We start from the raw sequence: 21632 nt of genomic DNA on the forward strand, positions 1-21632 counted from the left end.
GAAGCCAGGGAACAGCCTCCTGCTCTGGGTTCCAGAATTTAAAAATGATGAAAGCTCTGACGTAGCTTATACAAATACTTGGAAGAGGGCAAGTGCAGCAAGTACCCCCGGCCACCCTCCCCCAAGCCCGGGGTTTACGGCGCTGACTGGGTACCTCGCGGTTTTCATGGCCGAGCAAATCCGAAAGAACTTTCAGCACGAGGCCCGCCACCTTGGCACACATGTTCTTCCCTTTAGGAGAAAAAGAGAGAAACAAAACAGGACATGTCTAAACTCAGAGGCACAGTTTCAGGTCAGGCAGACTTGAATATGAACCTTGGCTCCTCTGCCTGTGAGCTGTGTGACCTTGGGTGAGTCACTTCACCGACTTGCGGCCCGATTTCTTCCTCTGGGGTCCCTTGGGGATTATAATGTCCACCTCAAAGGGCAATGTAGAATTAAGTAGCTCAGTATATCTCAGGATGTGAGCACTAAAGTTTCCCAAAGCAACATGAGAAAAGGAGACAGGACCATGAGACAGAAAGAGAGCATCAGTTTTTTGTGTTTTTTTGGCCAAGCGCCACGGCACGTGGGACCTTAGTTCCCCGACCAGGGATCAAACCTGCGCCCCCTGCATTGGAAGCGCGGAGTCTTAAACACTGGACCGCCAGGGAAGTCCCGGCAGCTCAGTATAGGGCGGCACACTCCCAGTGCTCAGTAAGTGGCGGCGGTTCTTATTATTCAGGAGGTCAGAGCTGTTCACTACACTGAAAGCACGATGAGTCAAAGGGCCATGCTCTCCTCCCAAGTGCACAGGCCATCACTTAAAAATGCTCCAGCTATTTCAGGAATTCCAAACATCATCATGACAATCATTGCAAATGAACTGATGATAATAAAGAAAAGTCGATTATAATCTGATAAATGTTTTGAAGCTAGGAAATTTGCATACGCTATGTTTTTAAAAGAGAAGATTAGTCATTTAGTCAGTCAACAACACACAGTTAGGTGGTTCAGATTCCAAGGCGTCTGAGGGTGAAGGAGCTTCTAACAAATACCCTGAGCTATTTATCCAGGTAACCTCCCAACACCTTCTCAACACCTTCTCAGACAGAGGTCAGCCGTGGGCCGGACATGGCACCTCTCCAAGGAAGCTTCTTCCATCCCAGGGAACAGATCATTTAAGTGGGATGGAACCTGCAGGAAAGCTAAAATCACTCCCTTTGTTGATCAAGACATAAATGACCTAAGATGTCACATGGGAATCGCTGTCTGTACGAGGTGGAGTGGGGAAGGCGACTGTGATTAAGAGCAGGAAGCCTGGTTTAATGTCACTGCTCTGTCATCAACTTAATCCTGTGGAATCTTGGGAACATACTTCTCTGTCTTCAGGTAAAACAGATCATAATTCTTCACTTCCTACCTTTGAATAATGCAATGAAAATGAAGAAAAACATAATGTAATTCAATCTCCTCTTGATGTGGGTACTGCATATATATGCAGTATATATATACATACACATACATATATGTATAAATTATTCTTTCCAAGGCCAGAGTGGTATTTTGGCTTTAGGGATTCAATAGCTTTATACCTAGCTGGACATGCTTCACACTCTTTTTCTGTTTTGAGTTTTCTGGGAGGGAAACGGAAGGCAGATCACATCAGGCTCGTGGGTACTCCAGAGCCTGGGGGCAGGGGGACGGCAACAGTGAGACCTGTGCTCCGGAGGCAGAGGTTCATGAGCAGGGCCACCGAGTACTCGAGCGTGTAGTCTGACAGGCAGTCAGGCTCCTCCAAGACGTCAATCAGCCAGAAGATGAGGCCATCTTGAATCATCGCTGTCTGCAGTGGGCGCCTAGGATGAAACAGCCTGCAGGGAGTCAGCAGGAAACCTTTCATGTGACAGTACATAGTAGTGTGAATGCCTATTAGAAAAGAAACTTCACGGAAGTCACGGACCCTGGCGAATATCTTACTGTTAGACCTGTACAACGGAAACTACAACAATAAATTCTTTACCTTTCAGGGATGTTATTAAAGGTTTAAAGAAAAATAAGGCAGTAAGGAGACTTCCTACTCTGAAAGTTTCCTTTTCAATATTTAGAATTAGCAGCGTAGTACTTCAGATACTTAATAAATATTTATTGATAGCTTTTGGTCTACTTAACCCAGGAAACAGAGTCATAGAAATGGTTCACTGACAAACAGATTTTTACCTGAAGTCTAGTCTATATAATGTAGTTTAGGCACTCTGAGCTATGTAAAAGTAAAGAAACACAAAAAAGAAGACCAGCTCATATAAAACCAGCTCAATACCATTTTGATTCAGATCTCTATAGAGTAAGGCTAGTTTAGTAACCTGGGTAATACAATTTATATGGAATTATTTTCTACCCAAGGTCCAGGTGTAAAATCTTACAAAATTCAATGCCCCATCATAATGTGTTACAGTGGATGTTATCATGTCAACCTTAAGAATTGACGGGACTAAGCACTATCATAACTAAAGTTATTAAATTTCTAAAAGTTTTTCAAATACAGTCAACATCAAGCTAAATCATCTTTATAAACAAACAGAAACATGTTCCTATGATCTGAGGAAGTAATAACTCTGGAGATCATTTATAGTTCTTTCAATTCATATAGGTAGAACGAGCAATTTTCATCAGCAGGGACATGGCAAATAGTAGGAACTACATACCTACAGCTTTCCTCCCACAAAACATATACACACTTAGAATATGTCCCTTTTCAGGTTTTAGTTTATTAGTGAGAGTCAGTCAGATGTTAACCACATCTGGTGGGAAGAAAAAGTTAGGGACTCAAGGTACTAAAATTCTTAGTAGTCAACGAAAAAGTCAGGTGGTCATCAGGGAATATGGATTCTGGAAGAATTAGCATATGACCCAGCAATTCCACTCCTAGATACCTGCCCAGGAGAAAAGAAAACATGGGTCTACACAAAGACGTGTATGCAGATACTCATAGCAGCATTATGCGTAATAGCCAAAAAGTGGAAACCACCAAGATATCATCAACTGATGAATGAATGCACAAAATGTGGTCTGTCCACGTAATGGAATGTTATTCGGCAACACAAAGGAACAAAGCACTGGTACCTGCTACTTGTATGAACCTCAAAAACAAGTGAAAGAAGCCAGTCACAAAAGACCACACCAGTACAGGTAAATCTACAGAAACCAGAGTGGTGGTTACCTGGGGCGAAGGGGTAAGCATGAAAAGTGGCTACAGGTAGGCATGAAGTTTCTTTCTGTGGTGATGGAAGTGTTCTAAAATTAGACTGTGGTGATGGTTGTACAACTTTTGGTGAATTTACCAAAAATCATTGAATTGTACACTTAAAACGGGTAAATTTTGTGGTATGTAAAATACACCTTAATAATGCTGCCAATTTAGAAAAAAAAAAGGCTCTGGGAGGACGTCAGATCTGCTTCAAGAAGAGGTGTCTGAGTTTTAAATCTCGAATGTGGAGCACTCCCAAGTCACGACCAGGTCCAGGCTGAGACGACAGCGCAGGCGGCCGAGATGGGTGACCAGGAACCGGGAGGCTCCACCCCTGACTTCCACAGAGCGACCTTCCCCCCCGACTGTGACCGCGCCTCTACACGTGCCTCCCCCACAGTGAACTGTGGGCTCTTGCAGGTGGAGGCTCTCTCGGGGTGCATTCATGTGCTTATCTCCAAACCTTGCACGTGGCCTGAGACACAATCTAGCATCTAGCACCTGGTCAGCACGAGATAATGGTCATTAGGAGAACAGACCAGTGCTTTAAAGTGTAGGAGCAGGATGGTTTAGGGGATCCGAGGTACGCTTTCCAGCTCTTCTTCAGAAAGTCACCCAACCTCTTCTAAGCATTCACTGAAAAATATCACCTGCATCTTGGATTGTCACTGGGACCAAATAAGCACAAAACAGTGGCTAAGAAACCCCCAAGTTGATTTCACAGGCGCCACCATGACCTACTGCACGGTCAGCACCTGAGGCTGAACTTCTGCAAGGCCCCGAGAACGTTCTCCCGAGTGATGACGTCCTTGTCTTCCTCCTTCAGCCTTTCTTCCAGCATCCGCAGCACCTTTGTGTTCTGGGCAAGGTAGCGGCGACCTAATAATATAACCAGAGATGAACAAGGGAGAGAATTTATCTTGTGTTAAGTTCATGCTCCAAAACCACTTTCTGTGAAAACTTTGCATATAACGCACGTAGAGTTTGGGTAATTTTATGTTCTAGAAAACTTATTAAAGCATATTTCAACTGCAAGTTGGTTTTACTCAATCAACTATCTAATGAATGGAAACCACTTTTCCTGTCATCTAAACATGATTCATCACTGTGTTCTTGTGCGGAGCACTGTCTTTTATTTACCCAAAATCTTTTTTTTTTTTTTTTTAAGATTTTTTTTGATGTGGACCATTTTTTGTTTTTAAAGTCTTTATTGAATTTGTTACTATACTGCTTCTGTTCTATGTTTTAGTTTTTTGGTCGTGAGGCATGTGGGATCTTAGCTCCCCGACCAGGGATTGAACCCACACCCCCTGCACTGGAAGGCAAAGTTCCAACCACTGGACCGCCAGGGAAGTCCCTACCCAAAATCTTGAACCCAAAAGTCATATCACAAGGAAAAGGGGGTGATGAATCTGTGTGTTATGAACCCCTTAGTCTTAACAACAGAGGCAGCCCATTGTGCTTTCTGGACACACCCATGGCCTGGAGAAGAAGTTAGGAATCATACCTGGGACCCTATCACTAGCCTGTTGTGAACTTGTATCTTGATACAGATGACATTAATTTCAGACATAAAGTTCAACCATATTATATGAATGGTCCTTGGCACATACCCTGGCTTATCATAAAATGTTTGTTAAATGGCTGGAACAACAAACAAACGAATGAAAAAACTTTTGGAGTGTCATACAGTCACAATTTAAAACTCCCATTATTCGTGTTAAAAAGAGCTCAAACAAATTAGAATTTATGGGAGGTAATGGCATTTTGTAAAATCATTTTGAATTAAATTATGGTGGCATGTTATTTGGGGAATTTTCAAATCCTCCTGATTTAAAAGGATTAGTGTTTTGAAAGACATGGTATAGTGCTTATTGGGATCACTTTATTTCACCAACCTTATTTGGTCTTAAGTAGAAAATGATAAAAAATGCATTACCTGCTATCTTGAGAGCAATCTAAAAAGTACTACGTTACAATACCAGAAAGTTTACAAAATAAAACCAAAGGCTAACAAAATAAACTCCCAAACCATCAAAATTTGCTCTGACATAAGTTACAGTAATATGACAACAACTAAGTTTTTCAAAAGACCTTAGATGCATTAAACAGTAATAAACTGAGGAATCACATGCCATTGCTAAGAAACTTGGGGAAGAATATGTTTTCACAGGGAAAGACACAACCACAAGACCTAGCTCTTCTCTTTGAAGGTATCAATGAAAAAAAAAAAATGTTGCCTGCCGTATCAGTAAGCAAAGGATGTTGCAGACATCAAGCCACTTGCAGCCACTCTGGACGGTGAGCCCTGAGGGAACTCAGGATGGAGACCAACAGGCTGCCCACTGCCAAGCCCTCAGCCCCTGCAGCCACCCCCAGCGGTGCATCCTGAAGAGGTTCAGGATGGGAAAGCACAGGCTATGGCCCTAGATCGCTGAGGTGCCTGTCAAAGGAATGATTTCAGTGAGCCCAGACTCTTGCATCTTCCCGTACACAGAAAAGTGCTGAATTCCTTAACTTGAGATGTCTGGTTTTCTTTAACAGTAAGCTTTTGATGCTCTGTCTACCTCATCTTTGCTGCAAAAACTCTTTTATACCCTGGCTCCCCCCTTGCCTCTTCGGAGCAGTCCCTCTGAGCTATGTAAGATGCTGCATCCGGGCTTAAGTCTTCAGTTTTGTCCACCAAATAAAACATAATTCTCAGCTTTTCATTTTTTTCCCTCAGTCGGCAAGGAGAGCTGCCGTCTCACCTTCTGCCAGGGATGCAAAAGCGTTGACGAGCCTGGCCATGTACTGCCGTACCACCTCGCTCTTCGAGTGCAGCAGCTGCAGCACACTCCTCTGTGGGAGAAAAAAATAAAAAAATAATTAAAAAAATATATATATATCAATCAAAAGAGGAAAAGCAATGAAGTGAAAGAAAAGTGAGAGAGAAGCATATGTCTCCTCTGCAGGTCTGCTGTTCTCTTCCTCTGAGTGAACTTATTAGAGGTGATTCAGTCTTGATTTCCAACTGATTTTTTTCTGAGAGTTGGCAAAAAAATATGTTTTTCAGACTTCCAAATTTAGAAGAATTAATTATTCGAAGCACTTAGAATGGTGACTGACACCGAGTAAGCAACACTACTTGCTATTACTGTTGCTGATGTCCTTCCAGGTAGAACAATTGATCCAACACTCGTCTAACTTCGCTCCCTCCAAAACCACCATAAAACTAAATGGAGTTTTTAAGGAGACAAATCCTCAAGGACAGAGAGGACAGCACCATAAACCACCATAAAACTAAATGGAGTTTTTAAGGAGACAAATCCTCAAGGACAGAGAGGACAGCACAAGAAACTATAACAACACAATCTTGGAATCAGGAATGCAGGATGGTAACAAGCTTAGCAGACCCGAGAACGCCAAGCGGGCAATGAGGAATCACCAGCTTACATCACGTAACCCTCAGAAGTCTCGAGAACTGGGGGGAAGTCAAGAAGAAGGAATGAAAGCTGTGGAGGCAGCAGCTAGATCCCCCCCACGCTGCTCCTGCACAGCCGTCCTCCCGTTCACCTCCCATCACACATCTGGGAGTGCTCTCTTTTGAGGGCAACACAAAAGGTCTCTGGACGGAGGACAGCAGGCACAGGTGAGCAGGGCTGCCACACCAAAATGGAGCAGGGGTGGTGCCTAAAAGCAGGATAAATGCTTGACAGAGAGCCACCTCCGTCCTCTTCCCCTACCTGGCTCTCGGAACACTGCCAACCAGACTGTTACCTTCTAGGCAGATTAGAAGACACTTCCTGGAGGAGAATGACCAGCCCTGGAAACAGGGAAAGAACTAAAGTTTCTGAAATCAGAGGTTCCCAATAGATGGCCCACCAGGGTCACCCTCAGTGGAGCTCTATGCCTACAGGCCTGACCCTCACCTTCAGAACCACCAGTCAGCTTTTCAGTCCCTCCACTCTAAACATCAGGAGATAACCAAGGTCTACCAGGAACTCAAGGAAAGTTTCTAATGTGGAAAATAAGGCCAAAACAAATAGGGCAGGGGAGAGAAGCAACTTGGAGGAAATGAGACTGTGCAGGGAGAAGAAAACTAAAAATAGACAAAAATTTGTCATTAATATCCTCAGAGATATAACTGTATCCATGAAACAACAGAATGCTACAAAAAAAACACAAAAAAGGGAAATGAAAAACTCTACAGGAGGGTTGGAAAATAAAGATGAGGAAATCTCCCAGAAAGTGGAACAAAATGAAAAACATGGAAAATATGAGAAAAAAGATAGAGAACCAGTTCAAGAGGCCCAACATTCAGAAAGAATGAATAGAGAAAACAAGAGAGGAAATCATCAACAAAACAACTCAAGAAAAGTTCCCAGAACTAAAGTTGTCAGATTGAAAGGGGTCACAAAGTGCCCAAAACAGTGAATCAAATACACATCATGAAAGGCATCAATGGGAAATTCATTAACACTGGTGAAAAAGAAAAGATTCAACACGTTTCTAGAGAGAAAAAAACAGGTCACATACAAAGGGTCAGGAATTAGAATGGCTTGGGACTTTTCAACAGCAACACTGGAACCTAAAAGACAATGAAGCAATATCTTCAAAATTCTGAAGGATAATTATTTACAACCCAGAGTTCTATACAAAGAATAACGATATTTTCAGACATACACAGTCTTGAAAAATATACTCCCCATCCATCCTTTTTCTAGAAGCTATTAACTAAAGGCCTCACCAAGAAGACAATACGGAATATTGGAAACAGAGATCTAATTCAGGAAAGGGCTGCAAGGAATCAACATACGTTTGGTGAAAAGAGATTTCTGGAAGGCAGCTGTGCCCCAGATGTGGAGGGCCACCTGAATGACTGACTCAAGAGAGTAACATACCAAAGGCTGTCATCCCCAAGATGCCTATTGCCACTGTACCATATTCATTTAGGTAAAATTTTTATTGAAATATAACATCCATACAGAATATTGCCCAGACCATGAGTGTGCAGCTTGATGACACGTGGGTAACCGGTAGTCAAATCAAGAAACAGAACACTGGGCTTCCCTGGTGGCGGAGTGGTTGAGAGTCTGCCTGCCGATGCAGGGGACACGGGTTCGTGCCCCAGTCCGGGAGGATGGGCCCGTGAGCCATGGCCGCTGAGCCTGCGCGTCCAGAGCCTGTGCTCCGCAACGGGAGAGGCCACAGCAGTGAGAGGCCCGCGTACCGCAAAAAAAAAAAAAAAAAAAAAGAAAGAAACAGAACATTACCAAAGCCCCAGACGCCCTTCCGGGGTCCCTTTCCAAATCAAGGGCAATATCTCTCCTGGCTTCTTATATCGTAGGTTAGTTCTGTCCATTTTTAAATGTTTTAATAAGTAAAGTCATGCAGTATGTATTCTTTTATGTCTGACTCTTTCATTCAGTATTATGTCTGTGAGAGTCATCCGTGTTGTATGCTGTGTGCTCCTTCCCATTGCTCTAGACATCTCATTTTACAAATATATCCCAGTTGAGTTATCCATTCTACCCTTGATGAGACATTTGGGTTATAGCCAGTGTTTTGATTCTTATAAATAGTGCTGCTATGAGCATTCTTACACATCTTTTAGTTGAACGTATGGACACATTTCTGTTGGGGTTATACTTAGGAGTGGTTCTGCTAGGACACAGACTATGCGGTTTTAGCAAATACGGCCAGAGATCCAAAGTAGTGCACCATGTAACATATTTTCAAATAGAGTGCAAACTACCTGGGTAAGGTGAGCCCAGAGTCATCCACACTTGGATACCCCTGCCCTTGTTCTGATGAAGCTCCAGCTCCCCCATTCACACCCTGCTGTGTGGATCAGCTGTGGAAAGTCTTTTCATCCCCACAGAAGTGTTCGCATGTGATCAGCTCCTGAGAACTAGAAGTAGACGAGGCAAGCTTAAAAACCCAGATTACAGAGCGGCTCACCATTCCCCTTGGCCATACATATTGCTGCTGGATAACCAGCACCTGGCCTACCTTTCAGCCCTGCCAGAGGCCCTGTGCTTCCTGGGACTCTGTCCTGACTTTGATTACCAATGTCCCCAGAGGGGACCATTAAGAGCCCAGGGAAGCTACGCCTGATTATAATCCAGCAATTTTATTCATGTCATCTTCCCCTAGGTGCCTTCATCTAACATGGGAACAGTACCCTTTCCTTGCAGAGCAAGGTCTGTGCTTGCCACTCAGCAAACCCCAAATCAAACACTATATTATTCAGGGTACACATGCAAATGAGGACACTACAAAGAAAAGCAAGGAACTGACTGAGACAAAGTGAGGGTGTGCACACTCATGTTCAATGCAGCATTATTTACAACAGCCAAACGGTAGAGGTAACTCAAGTGTCTGTTGATCAATGGATAAACAAAACGTGGGATATATATATATATATCTCTATATATATCTCTATATATATCTCCCAATTTATTTTGGTGTCATGGTGACATGGCACCCATGTTTCCCAAGGAGTTCTCCTGCTCTGCAGATTCTCTGACATCTTAAGGTAACTCCAGCTCATTCCTTATTAAAAAAAATAAATAAGCGATAGCAATTAAAAATAATGACCTGAGGAAGATATGACATCTTCAGTGGCTATAAAGATTTCGGCATTTTGACAAATATCATATATCACAAAACCTAAGACACCTTTCATGGGAGGACATATTATTTTTTTTATATATAACCAAGAAAGAAAAAAGCACTGCAAGGTAAACTGTAACAGGCCATCGGCTATTAGATACACTCCAGTTTCGGAAATGCTAAAATGGGGGGAGAAATTACATCTTAGATTCAATGAAATATCACAGTTCAGAAAGAATCAGTATTGAATTCACTCTTTGAATTTGAGTTCATTAAGTCATGACAGTATATTCTTCAGCTGCTTCGTGTCTTATAGGCTGGTTTCCGTGCCATTACAAATACCAACAGAAAAAAAAAGGAAAAGAAAATAAGAATTTGAGGGACTATTTTTCATACTTAACTGTTTCATGGGAACAATACGATTATGTACAAAGAAGAAACTCAAAACCCTTAAATGTTGTCGCCTGTGCACACAACAGATTACGCGCAACAAGCTTTCTCCGGGGCTGTTTCATCAGCGATCCTAAGAGGTATTGATACTGCACTCAGGGCACACACTGTGAAGCCTAACAGTAGGGAGATGAAGTTTTTAGAGTATTTTGGATGAAACTGAAATAATGAGATGCAGTATCTTCTCTGCATAGGGCATGTTCAAGCTGTCGATCCTCCTTCGGTAGGAGGCCAGGTGCTGAGAACCCTGGGGAAGAGGGATGCGGAGGCGGGAGGAGGACTCCTCCGAGCTGGGCCCTGGGTTAAGTTCTCCCCACGCGTGACCACATGCAGCCATCCCAACAACCTCACGAGGCAGGTGATGGCCCCTTCTTGGTGGTGGAAATCTCCCTGAGACTGAGAAATTTGCTTAAGGGTGTCTGGCCAATAGTCGGTGGGGCAGAGATTTGAAACCAGTTTATCTCCCTCTAAACCCCATACTCTTCCCACTGCACCATTAGACCTATCTGGTCCAAAGCTATATACAAAGAGTGTTGAAGACACTTTTTTTTTTTTCAGTACGCAGGCCTCTCATTGCTGTGGCCTCTCCCGTTGCAGAGCACAGGCTCCGGATGCGCAGGCTCAGCGGCCATGGCTCACGGGCCCAGCCGCTCCACGGCACGTGGGATCTTCCCGGACTGGGGCACAAACCCATGTCCCCTGGATCGGCAGGCAGACTCTCAACCACTGCGCCACTAGGGAAGCCCAAGACACTTTTTAAGTCAGGCCCAGATGAAAACAATTTGAATCTGCTTACCTGCCTTGCCCCTTGTAAGTCATGCTGAGTTTTCAGGACTCATGATAAGCAGTGGGGTGAGAGAAAGAGCGGGGAATTTGAGAAAAGGAAAAATGGCAGAAAAGGGCTGCAGAGTTGAATCCAGCAGTACTAACTTGTTTAGGACTCTGCATTGGAAGTGAAAAGTGGGCCAGTGTCCAGGGTGGACAGCAGATTTCGGAAGCTAACAGAAGCCCCAGGCTGACATACAGTCACTACGATGAAGATATGCATAGAAATGAAAGCCTCCTCCTTCTAAGATCCTTCCCAGAAATGCAGGCCGTGGCTGGGCGCTGGCCCCTCTCTCACCCACCTGGCTATGGCTGTGACAGTCCAAGAGGTCGTTGCTGATGTAGGCCTGCAGAACGGTCTCCCTCTGCTCTCCAGGGTGCGATGTGGTCAAGCGCTAGAATGAAGAAAAACAAGGGCAACAGGACCCAAGTGTCGATGTGGAGGAAACTGTTCCCGCAGCTGGCAGCACCAGTAACTATGCATTTCACCAAACAAGATGAGTAATACCCAGCCGGGTGGCCAACAAGTCAGTTAACAAAAAATTACAACGTACTTCTGAATGGGCGATGCAGGAGTCAACTTACACATGTAACCTCCAGAGCAGTGAAGGATTGTATTGGACTGGACTGTAAGGGAGCAGATAAGAGACAGCACACCGATGCCTGGAGAGGGCTTTTTTTTTTTTGCCGTAAGTGGCTCAAGAGTTGGTACCCGAAGGACGAGCAGACTATTGGGCAGCACGGGGGGATGTGAGCGCAGTGGGGGCTGGGGACGTGTGGTCCAGCTGAGGGGGGTGTGAAAACACAGGGTGCCTTTGCGTGGTGCCCGACGGGGGGCCCGTGAATGAGCGCCAGGCGCACAGAGCAGACCCATCCCACAGGGGCCGGCACAGCAGCACTGCGGATACTGTGTGTGCATGTGCGTGCGCGTGTGTGGCACCCCTGGCACCGCCCTCCTTGCATACGGTCCTCTCTTCCCCCAGGGCCTCCCTCCTTGGCCGCAGTGGGTCCCACCTCTCCGGGACACCGGCCTCTCAGGACCTCCACCTTTGGGTTCCGGACAGTCTGCTGCTCTTCCCGCCTTCTCACCCATGGGCTTTACACGGTCACAGGGGCTGCCGCCCTTCTGGTGAGTTCGGAGGCTACTGCTGGGCTGGGGTGGAGGGGTGAGGGGCTGGAGGGGTCTCAGACAGAATTACAAGGATCTCTTTATTTTTCCTGCTCTTTCTATGACATTCATTCAGTAAAGGAACATCCTGTCTCGCCAAGAGGCTTAATAGCATGGACCGATAGCAAGTGCCCGGCGGATAATAGAAGAACCAAAAGGAGGCTGGTAACTGGAGCAGCGGCAAACCTCCGGGCAGGGACAGCCGCTAGCGGTTACTCACGCCACCCCACCCACTCTAGTCAACAGAACCAGAGCAGACACACTGGCCCCAGGACTCTCCCTGCTGATCCTGGAGCGTCCTCAGAGCGCTCCTCCAGACCACATTCCCGGAAGCACTGCCAACCGTCAGAGTGCAAGTGCTTCCCAGGGAGATGGGGAAATCACTCAGAGGCATTTGGACGTCAAGATAACCTGAAATTTGGGGATCCATGAAGGGGTTTGATGCTATTTCAAGGTGAATTAGAATAGATTGTTCAGTTAAAGAGTGAACCAGGGACTTTCATGGTGGCCCAGGGGTTAAGAATCCGCCTGCTGATGCAGGGGACACGGGTTCGAGCCCTGGTCCGGGAAGATCCCACATGTCGCAGAGCAACTAAGCCCGTGTGCCACAACTACTGAGCCTGTGTGCCACAACTACTGAGCCTGCGCTCTAGAGCTGCATGCCACAACTACTGAAGCCTGCGCGCCTAGAGCCCGTGCTCTGCAGCAAGAGAAGCCACCGCCATGGGAAGCCCACGCACCGCAGCGAAGGGTAGCCCCCGCTCGCCACAACTAGAGAGAGCCCAATAAATGAATAAACTGTACTCCAATAAAAATTTTAAAAAAAGAGTGAACCAGTGTTGACTTAGGCCAGCAGTTCTCAAAATGTAGTCTGGGGAACCCTGGGGATCTAGAAGGGTTCCCCATACTACACTTGGAGAGTCCCTTCAGGGTAGTCTAGAAGGTCACAATTATTTTCATAATAATACTAAGGCATGTTTTGCCTTTTTAATGATCAACCTCTCAGAGGTCATATGAAGCGTGATAGATACTGTGACAAACTGAATGTAGAAGCAGAGATGAGAATCCAGCTGCCCCCCAGTAAGCCAGACATGAAAGAAATTTATAAAAGTGGAAAACAATGTCAGTCTTCTCACTAATTTTTTTTTTAGTTTGGAAAATAGTTATTTTTCATAAAAAATATGTTATGTTATGTCCTCAGTTTATTACTGTTCATCTTAAATGAATTAATAAATATATAGTTTACGTTTTCTCAGCTTTAACTTCTAATACTGTGAAATTTTGGTAGATAAAATTCACATAAACAAAGCTCTTTGGGTTCCTCAGTAATTTTTGACAGTGTCAAGAGGTCTGGGACCAGAAAGCTTGAGAACCACTGCCTTAACTGTGATCAATCTGAAAACTGGCGAGCAAAGCAACCATTTATTTATTTAAACGAAGGCTTTTTTTCTTTTTTTTGGCTGTGCCGCGTGGCTTGCAGGATCTTAGTTCCCTGACCAGGGATCAAACCTGTGCCCCCTGCAGGGGAAGCGTGGCGTCCTAACCACTGGACCACCAGGGAATTTCCAGAAAAGTAACTATTTAGATTACACTCTATTTTCCTTAAAGACTTGGTAATAAGTTTCCACCCTTGATGCCTGCTCGTGTGGCTGCGCGGGAATACCTAAATCCAGAGGTGTCTGCGGGGGTCAGTGTGAGCGGGACTCGTGCTCTAAAACACCGACGCCACCAGCTGTGAGTCTGGCTCAGGACCAGGGAAGGGCCAGATGCCAGGACGTCTCCGGGGCCTTGAAACTACATGTACCAAATCATCATGTATCAAATCATCGAGTGAAGGCAACGGCAGCTGTGACGTCAACATAGGGGTTTTTTAAAAGAGACCACAGTGATATTCAGAAGCTGCTTTTCATTTTCGCTCTTGGTGTCAGCAGGAAGCATGAAGAAAGATTTTGAGAAGATGGGTTAAAAGATACAGGCAAGGCAGCCAGCCAAGAAAACCAGCATGGTCTTTTTTTTTTTTTTTTTTTTTCTCGGTACCTGGGCCTCTCAGTGTTGTGGCCTCTCCCGTTGCGGAGCACAGGCTCCGGACGCGCAGGCTCAGCGGCCATGGCTCACGGGCCCAGCCTCTCCGTGGCATGTGGGATCTTCCCGGACCGGGGCACGAAGCCACGTCCCCTGCATCGGCAGGCGGACTCTCAACCACTGCGCCACCAGGGAAGCCCCCTTTTTTTTTTTAACTTCAAGAAAAAGGTACTTACCCAGCGCAGAGCCTGCAACAAAAAGGCTTTCAAGCGGTCACTCCCCAAAATCAAATCCTTCTTCAGTTTCTCATAATCCAAGGAGGGCAGTAAGGGGACATCCTTCAGTTTCCTACTCAGCAACACAAGTTCAAAGAGAAAGAACAGAGCAAAAGGGCGTGTTCATCACACGCCCTGAGTATCACGACAGTCTCATCTAGAGCTGCTCTGACACTCTGGACGGGCAGTGGCCCACTTGCTCTCTGTGCTCCTTGCGTTAACTCCAGGCCTCCACCAAGAGGGCTGGGTTCCAGGCCCCCCACCCCAGCTTCCACGGGCTCAGCTCTGTCTCTTCTGTTGCATGTACCAGGGTCTATATAACACTTTTCCTAAAACAAGGAGTCTCGGCCTAATGGGGTTAGATACCACCACATTCACAATAGGCCAGGGCTCCGCACCACGGGGATGAAGTCACCTTGGAGGCATCATAGAATCCTGAGTTCTAGTTAGAATCCTGAGCAAAGTCCAAAGCCTATTAGTTTCAGCAGGCTACCCTAGGGTCCTCCCTAAAAACCTGAAGCCACTGTCCCTCTCAAGCCTGACGGACTGGCTTGGGGAGATGTGAAGGACAGAACAGGGATCAGAAAACAACTGTGAAGAGGAGGCACACAGCTGACCATCCAGGAGGTAGGAGGGTGTGGCCAGGAAGCAGCAGTGGGGACGTGCCAGTGAGACAGGTAGTAAGTAGGGCAATTTGCAAACCCTCCTCAGGAGGACTCCGAGTCAGACCTCAGGCGAAGGCAGGTTTCAACTAAGAGAGACCGCTGTTCAGAGATCCACACGGTGCAGATGACCCAACATCTGCATCTGGCTGGCCAGAAACAAAAGGGACCACCTCAGATGCCTTGTCACTAAAACAAGTATCTTCACATTCCGTTTTGTTGAATAGAAGAAGATTGGAGTGTATAGAAAAATGGAAAACTGAATGAGGTCTGCACTGTCTCCACGTCAATTTCCTCGTTTTGCTGTTGTACTACAGTCAGATAAGATGTCATCACCTTATCTGAGACACTGAGGGACTCAGCTTCCTATGAAGCTATAATCATTTCAAAATAAAAAAACTAAGAACAAAACAAAATATGATTCTTCTAATACTGTGCAGAGAATATTAATATTAAATGAGAATTCATGAAGAATTGAGTGCAAAGACTAAAGCTGTAGGGTTTCATTTGTTTTTAAGGGTGGAGGAAAAACTGAGCTAATACCTCTGGGAGGTAGGATTTGGGGCTCTCTAAATTTTCTTCTTCATGTTTCTATAGACTCAAATTTTCTATAATGAGCATGTATTACTTACATTATAGGAAAAAATTACATGCTAGTTTTTTTTTTGGCCACGCCACGCAGCTTGCAGGATCTTAGCTCCCCGAGACCATGGATCGAACCCGTGCCCTCAGCAGTGAAAGCACACAGTCCTAACCACTGGACCGCCAGGGTGTTCCCTTAAGGTTAGTTTTTAAAAGAAAAAATGAGATCCTCTTATAGGGCCTGGAAGAAAAAGCCAGAAAAGAGGGCATCGAATGGGGTCTCAGTTAACACTCCTGGGGAGGAGCGTCAGAGTCTTCTATTTCATATGGCAAATAGTAAACCTCTGTACATGGTACACTGATTATTTTGATTTTTTTTTCCAGAGGCAGATACTATTGTGAGTTTAAAAATGAATACAAATACTTCAAAAAATTCCAATTATAAATAACTGGTCAGTATTCTTCAAACGTGTCAAGGCCTCGAAAGACAAAGACTGAAGAATGATTTCAAATTAAAGGAAACTAAGACATGACAAGACTAACGTGTGATCCTGGACTGAACCTCAGACCAGAGAAAGGACATGATAGAACAACGGATAGAATGTGAATAAGCCCTGCAGACTAGAGGACAGGACTTTTTCAGCATTAATTTTCTGATTTTGATAACTGCACTGGGCTTGTGTAAAATATTAACACTGGGGAATCTGGGTGGAGGGTATGTGGGAATTCTTTGTTCTATTTTTGCAACTCTGAAATTATTTCAAAATGAAAAAAAGTTTTCATTTAAAATGCAAACAGGCTCTTTCTCTAGACAAAAAAAGTTCCATTTGTAAAGCCAAGTTTGATAATGTTCTATAGCTGGGCAGCTTCTACTCAAAGGAGGAAAAACGGTCATATATGTTTGGGCCATATTTACTTGCCAATAATGGCAATATTACTAGGTTGCTCGGCTATCCCCCATTTCTGTGGTCCCGCCACTCTCCCACAGTCCATGAGGAAACTGAGGTACAGACAGGTTATAAAAGTGGTCCAAGGTCACAGAGCCGGTGGCAGAGGGGGGTTTGAACCCTGGCAGTCCGTGCTCATAAGCACTGCATTCCACAGCCACCATCTGAAGTGAACAGAGTGCAGGGTTAATGTCAGACTCGGGCAAGACCGAGGGAAGGAGGAATGTTGTATCGACCGCAGGTGTCTTGGTAATATCATAGCACCCTCCAATCCCCACCACCACCCAAGGCTGGCTCGGAGGGTCACCAGAACCCACCCTAGTCCTCGTGTCCATGCCAAAGGTTCTCAACTTCCCTGCTAGTGCAACACATATGCCTGGTGAAGCCCCCGTGCCTCAGACACCCCCACGGGGGACAGCCTAACTGACTTGGATAGGAACGCCCCAGCACACACAGAGCTATCCTGTGGCCCTGGTCACAATGTGACTCAGGAGAGAACATAAAATCTAGACATTGCCACGTTCTGTGGACTGCCGTACGACAGTAGATTAAACTGATTTCTATAGACTATTATAGGAACAATTCAACAATTTCTTCCATTCGATGCTACCTCACCAACGTAAATAGAATTGACTTTAAAAGATACTTTTGTAAGTATTTTATAAGTATTACTTATGATTACTGGTATTTCCTTTAATACCCACATGTAGCTCCAGCTTAATCAAAGGAATTCGTCTAAGCGAGGCGGTTAAGAGCTTTTATTAAAACTGTTTTGAATTTCAGTTTTACCCATAGCTATTCTCCTTAATAACAATTCCTAAGAGTAGTTACTTACACGGGTGCCAAGGAGGCTCTTAACATGGTTGAAGCCTGAGGGGGGAGGGGGAGAGAAGGAAAGAGATCGTGTTAGACATTGACAGCAATGCATTAATCCCAAATCACTGTAACGGCACAGAACCAACGGATTTGCAAAGTGTTTCATCCACCAGGATTCTCCAACCATAATCGTATATGATTTAAAAATTAGCCCAAGTCCAAGTTTAGTAATACCCTACTGATGCATTTCCCAAGCCACCCACCTCTGGCTTGTTGCTACTCCACTCCAAGCAGCAGTCTATAAGAAAACGGGTGGGTTTGCCCTGACCAAGCTCCCAGAGGAACTTAAAGCTGCCTAGTCAAAGACATCATAAGGAACAAAAGCAATGAAAATCAGTTTATTATCCTGGTTTTCTTCTTTATTAAGATTTTATCTTTGAGTATACAAATAACACATGCACTTAGCACCAAGTCGCTCTAGAGGTGTTTATGGAAAAAATTCACGATCCCCCTCCCACCCTACTCCCTTCTAATCCTGCCTATAGGCCAAATCACTGCCTACTTTATGGGCACGTCCCATTTATTGTTTTGTTTTTGCTACTACAGCAACGTGGTATTAAGCATGTACTGAAATAGAGAAACCACCAAATGCTGTGAAGGACACTTGTTTGGATGGACTCAAACCAACCGTAAAAGACATTTTGAGAAAACACGGGAAATGTGAAAATGGACTGCACTGGTATTACATGATACTAAGGAATTAGTATTAATTATGTTTGGCACTGTGGTTACGTTTTCGTTTTTTGAAGCCCTTATCTGTTAGAGATGTATATTGAATTATTTATAGGTAAAATGATAGAATGTTTGGAATTTGTCTAAAAGAACTCTAGGGGACAAAAGGAAGTAGAGGTGAAGAGAGGAAGTCTCAGCCGTCTGTGGAGCCCTTCCCGAAGGGGCAGGCAGTAGCGCTCAGTTCCCTCTATGTCACCACAACCCTCGAACGGAACATTATCCACGCTGATCATATTGAGCTGTGATCATTTTGCAGCCATTTCTGTCTCTTTCTCCTTTAGCAGACACGGAGTTTCACAAGGGCTGGAGATATAGCACCTGCATGTCCCCAGCACCTGGCACAGTACCTGGACCACAGAGGCACTCAATCAACATTTATTTGTTGAATGCATGAATGAAGACTGACTTCCAAAAGTGGGCACTCCAGAATACTTGACTGATTTACTAAATGTAATAAATCGGCCACGTTCTCAACTGCTTCCCTTCGCAGTATTTACAGATCCCCGTATTCTCACCTTGAAGACCGAAAACCCTGCTTTTAAATGGTTCATGACCAGGTGTGATATTGTAACTTTTTTTTTTTTTTTTTTTGATCTTGTAACTTTTAACCTTTGACTTTTCCTTTTCTTTTTTGGCCACACTGTGCAACTTGTGGGATCTTAGTTCCCCGACGAGGGACTGAACCCACGCCCTCGGCAGTCAGAGCTCGGCGTCCTAACCACTGGACTGCCAGGGAATTCCCTTTCCTTTTTTTTTTTTTTTAAAACCCTTGACTTTTTAAAAATTAATTACTTGTTATTCCTGTTATTGGCTTAAACAGCAAGGAGCTCAGAACATTGTTTGAAATGTCATCTAAATGACTTGTCTAACGCATTAAGGGGATCAAGGAGCCAGTAATGTGGTCAATGAAGGACACAGCCATAGTAAAACACTCGCATAATATATACACAAGAGAAAAATATTTTAAAGTTAGTGATATTGGCTACTTCATATTTCCACAAATAAAATTCATTTACATACAACCCCCTTTTATCATAATTAAGAAAATGTTCTCGGGCTTCCCTGGTGGCGCAGTGGTTGAGAGTCCGCCTGCCGATGCAGGGGACACGGGTTCGTGCCCCGGTCTGGGAAGATCCCACGTGCTGCGGAACGGCTGGGCCCGTGAGCCGTGGCCGCTGAGCCTGCACGTACGGAGCCTGTGCTCCGCAGCGGGAGAGGCCACAACAGTGAGAGGTCCGCGTACCGCAAAAAAAAAAAAAAAAAAAGAAAAGAAAAGAAAGTGTTCTCTATCTTTTAAAACACTGATTTTTTTCTCTTTTGCTAAATTCTATATCATTCTATTTGCCCTGTGAAGAAAGTAATTGAAAAGCAGTAATAACTGACCCTTTCATGAGAAGAGCCAGTATGTTAAACAGTATTGAGACTTTACTATTCAATCAAGTAAATAAAATTTCTCTTTTAAAGCGGGCAATGAGCCGAGGGGAGAATGGCCCAGCCTGCTCCTAACGGGGAGGAAGGTGTGGTATTTCATTCAGTAAGTACTGGCTGCCCACAATCTAACAGGCCTCTGCTAGGCACCGCTGAAATCGGTGGGCAAGGCAAAAGCCCTCTTCTCAGAGAGCTTGCAATCCAGTGGGCAGAATCAATGATCAAATAAATCTCCGTGCCTCGCCTGCAAGATGGTGGCAATGCTATGCCAGTGGGTGCAGATGCCAACGAGGGCGCACGGAAGTCAGCGTAGCTTCCCCTCTTTTCTGCCTGTCCACGCTGAGCTCCCAGTGCTGACAGGGATGCTAGAGCTGAGAGGTACTGGGCGTAAGTTATGAAGAAGTTGACCTTAACATTGACACCCAAGTATAAATTTGCCCATGGAATGGAGAACTCACAGTGGGTGACGGCTACCACTTCCTTCTTAGGTGGAGGCGTTAATAAGAATACTCGAACACTGAGGGGGCTGCTCTGATCTGTTGACTAACCTTTACCTTGGATTGGATTCCTAAAGGTCACTGCCACCAGCTGCGGGCGCTGCTCTGCGCGTAGGCGGGGTGGACACAGCTACGACAGTCTGGCTAAGGAAGAAAAGCCCCAGGAAGAGAAAGCTGGGAGAGGCCCCAGAATCATCATCAGCTGGAATAATTTCCCTCTCAAGGTAACTCTGGATTTTGAGTATGGACGACAAGCCCAGGGAGCATCCCCTCGCTAAGGAGGCCCTGACCGCAGCCCCAGTGGGCGCTGTGTGAGTTCCGGGATTCTACGCTGGCACTCAGAGTAAGGCCCCCAAGGCCTGGGGCACCAGGAGGAGGCCGGCGCCCCGGCCACGGCGGACGTGGGCGCAGAGGGGTGGCGCTTTCCACTGGGCAAGCACAGTGTGAACGTGTGGCAGCCCTTTCCGGGCACAGGTAGAGGCCAGTGGAACGAGGAACGTATGCACCTGTCAGTTAGTCACTGAGCGCCTGTGCCGTGCCGGGCTCAGGGCAGGGCTCTCTGCAAGCTTGGACGTGGGAGAACTGACCTGCTACCTCAGCCGAGAGTGAACACGCAGAACTACGGCCCCACCCCTTCCCAGCTGCAGGCAAGGAAGCGGAGCCCGGCCCTCGGGGTCATGGTGTGGGCGAGGGCGTTACTGGGGCCACACGAGCCTGGGACCACTCTTGGTGACAACAGCAGGATGAGGGGCTTTGCTAATGACGCATGACGTCAGGAAGCGTGCTTAGAGAAACCGGGAGGAGGTGTGATGTGGCGAGAGTGTCCCTGGGTCATGAGCGACTGGAGGTGGACTGGGTTGGCAGGGGCCTGTCACTGTGGGACTTCTCCAGGGAGTTTGGTGTACGGCTAAGGGTCGTGAATCTCAGTACCCAGCGTGTCTCAAACTTGTGACATCAACAGTTTGCTTGGGGACGGGGACATCCCATGGGACTGGCTTCAATGCACACACTTCGGGAACTGCTGCTCCACAGGAGCAGCGGGTGTGCGCAGCCCAGGGAGGGTCAGAAAGAAGGAGCCTCGCCGACACCAGCAGTGGCTGCGAGCCCCAGGGCGACAGGAAGGCCCCGCCTGGAGCCAGAAACCTCCTCGGACCAGGCTGGTCCACTGCCAGCCCTTCTTCCCCGGCCCCGCTCACGTGGGACTAACGCTGAACCCAGGTGCCGCCTGTGCGGTGCAGGACAAAGGCAGGACCCTTGTCAGGCGACCTCACGGGGAATGGTCACCAGGAGAGGTTAAGTCACCACTGCGGGAAACCTGAGGAAATGTGTGTCGGCCACGCGACAG

General features: G+C 45.9%; 1 protein-coding gene across 6 annotated transcripts in view; it reads right to left on the reverse strand.

Moving 5' to 3' along the window:
- Nucleotides 1–21632, reverse strand: part of ARMC9 (armadillo repeat containing 9) — a 138676-nt gene that overhangs the window by 77949 nt on the left and 39095 nt on the right. For 5 of the 6 annotated variants that reach the window (XM_027118627.1, XM_027118635.1, XM_027118657.1 and 2 more), the window contains 7 exons: nt 17590–17624; nt 14525–14636; nt 11401–11493; nt 5977–6067; nt 3982–4105; nt 1699–1853; nt 155–231 (listed from right to left, as the gene is read on the reverse strand). In XM_027118627.1, coding sequence (XP_026974428.1) covers nt 155–231; nt 1699–1853; nt 3982–4105; nt 5977–6067; nt 11401–11493; nt 14525–14636; nt 17590–17624 — 687 coding nt within the window. The remainder of the gene's footprint in view (nt 1–154; nt 232–1698; nt 1854–3981; nt 4106–5976; nt 6068–11400; nt 11494–14524; nt 14637–17589; nt 17625–21632) is intronic. The other variant, XM_027118646.1, reaches the window with a different exon arrangement.

Source organism: Aethalodelphis obliquidens, unplaced genomic scaffold (genome assembly GCF_003676395.1).
Source record: "Aethalodelphis obliquidens isolate GAN/ISIS:26980383/991018 unplaced genomic scaffold, ASM367639v1 scaffold2, whole genome shotgun sequence".
Taxonomy (NCBI): Eukaryota; Metazoa; Chordata; class Mammalia; order Artiodactyla; family Delphinidae; genus Aethalodelphis; species Aethalodelphis obliquidens.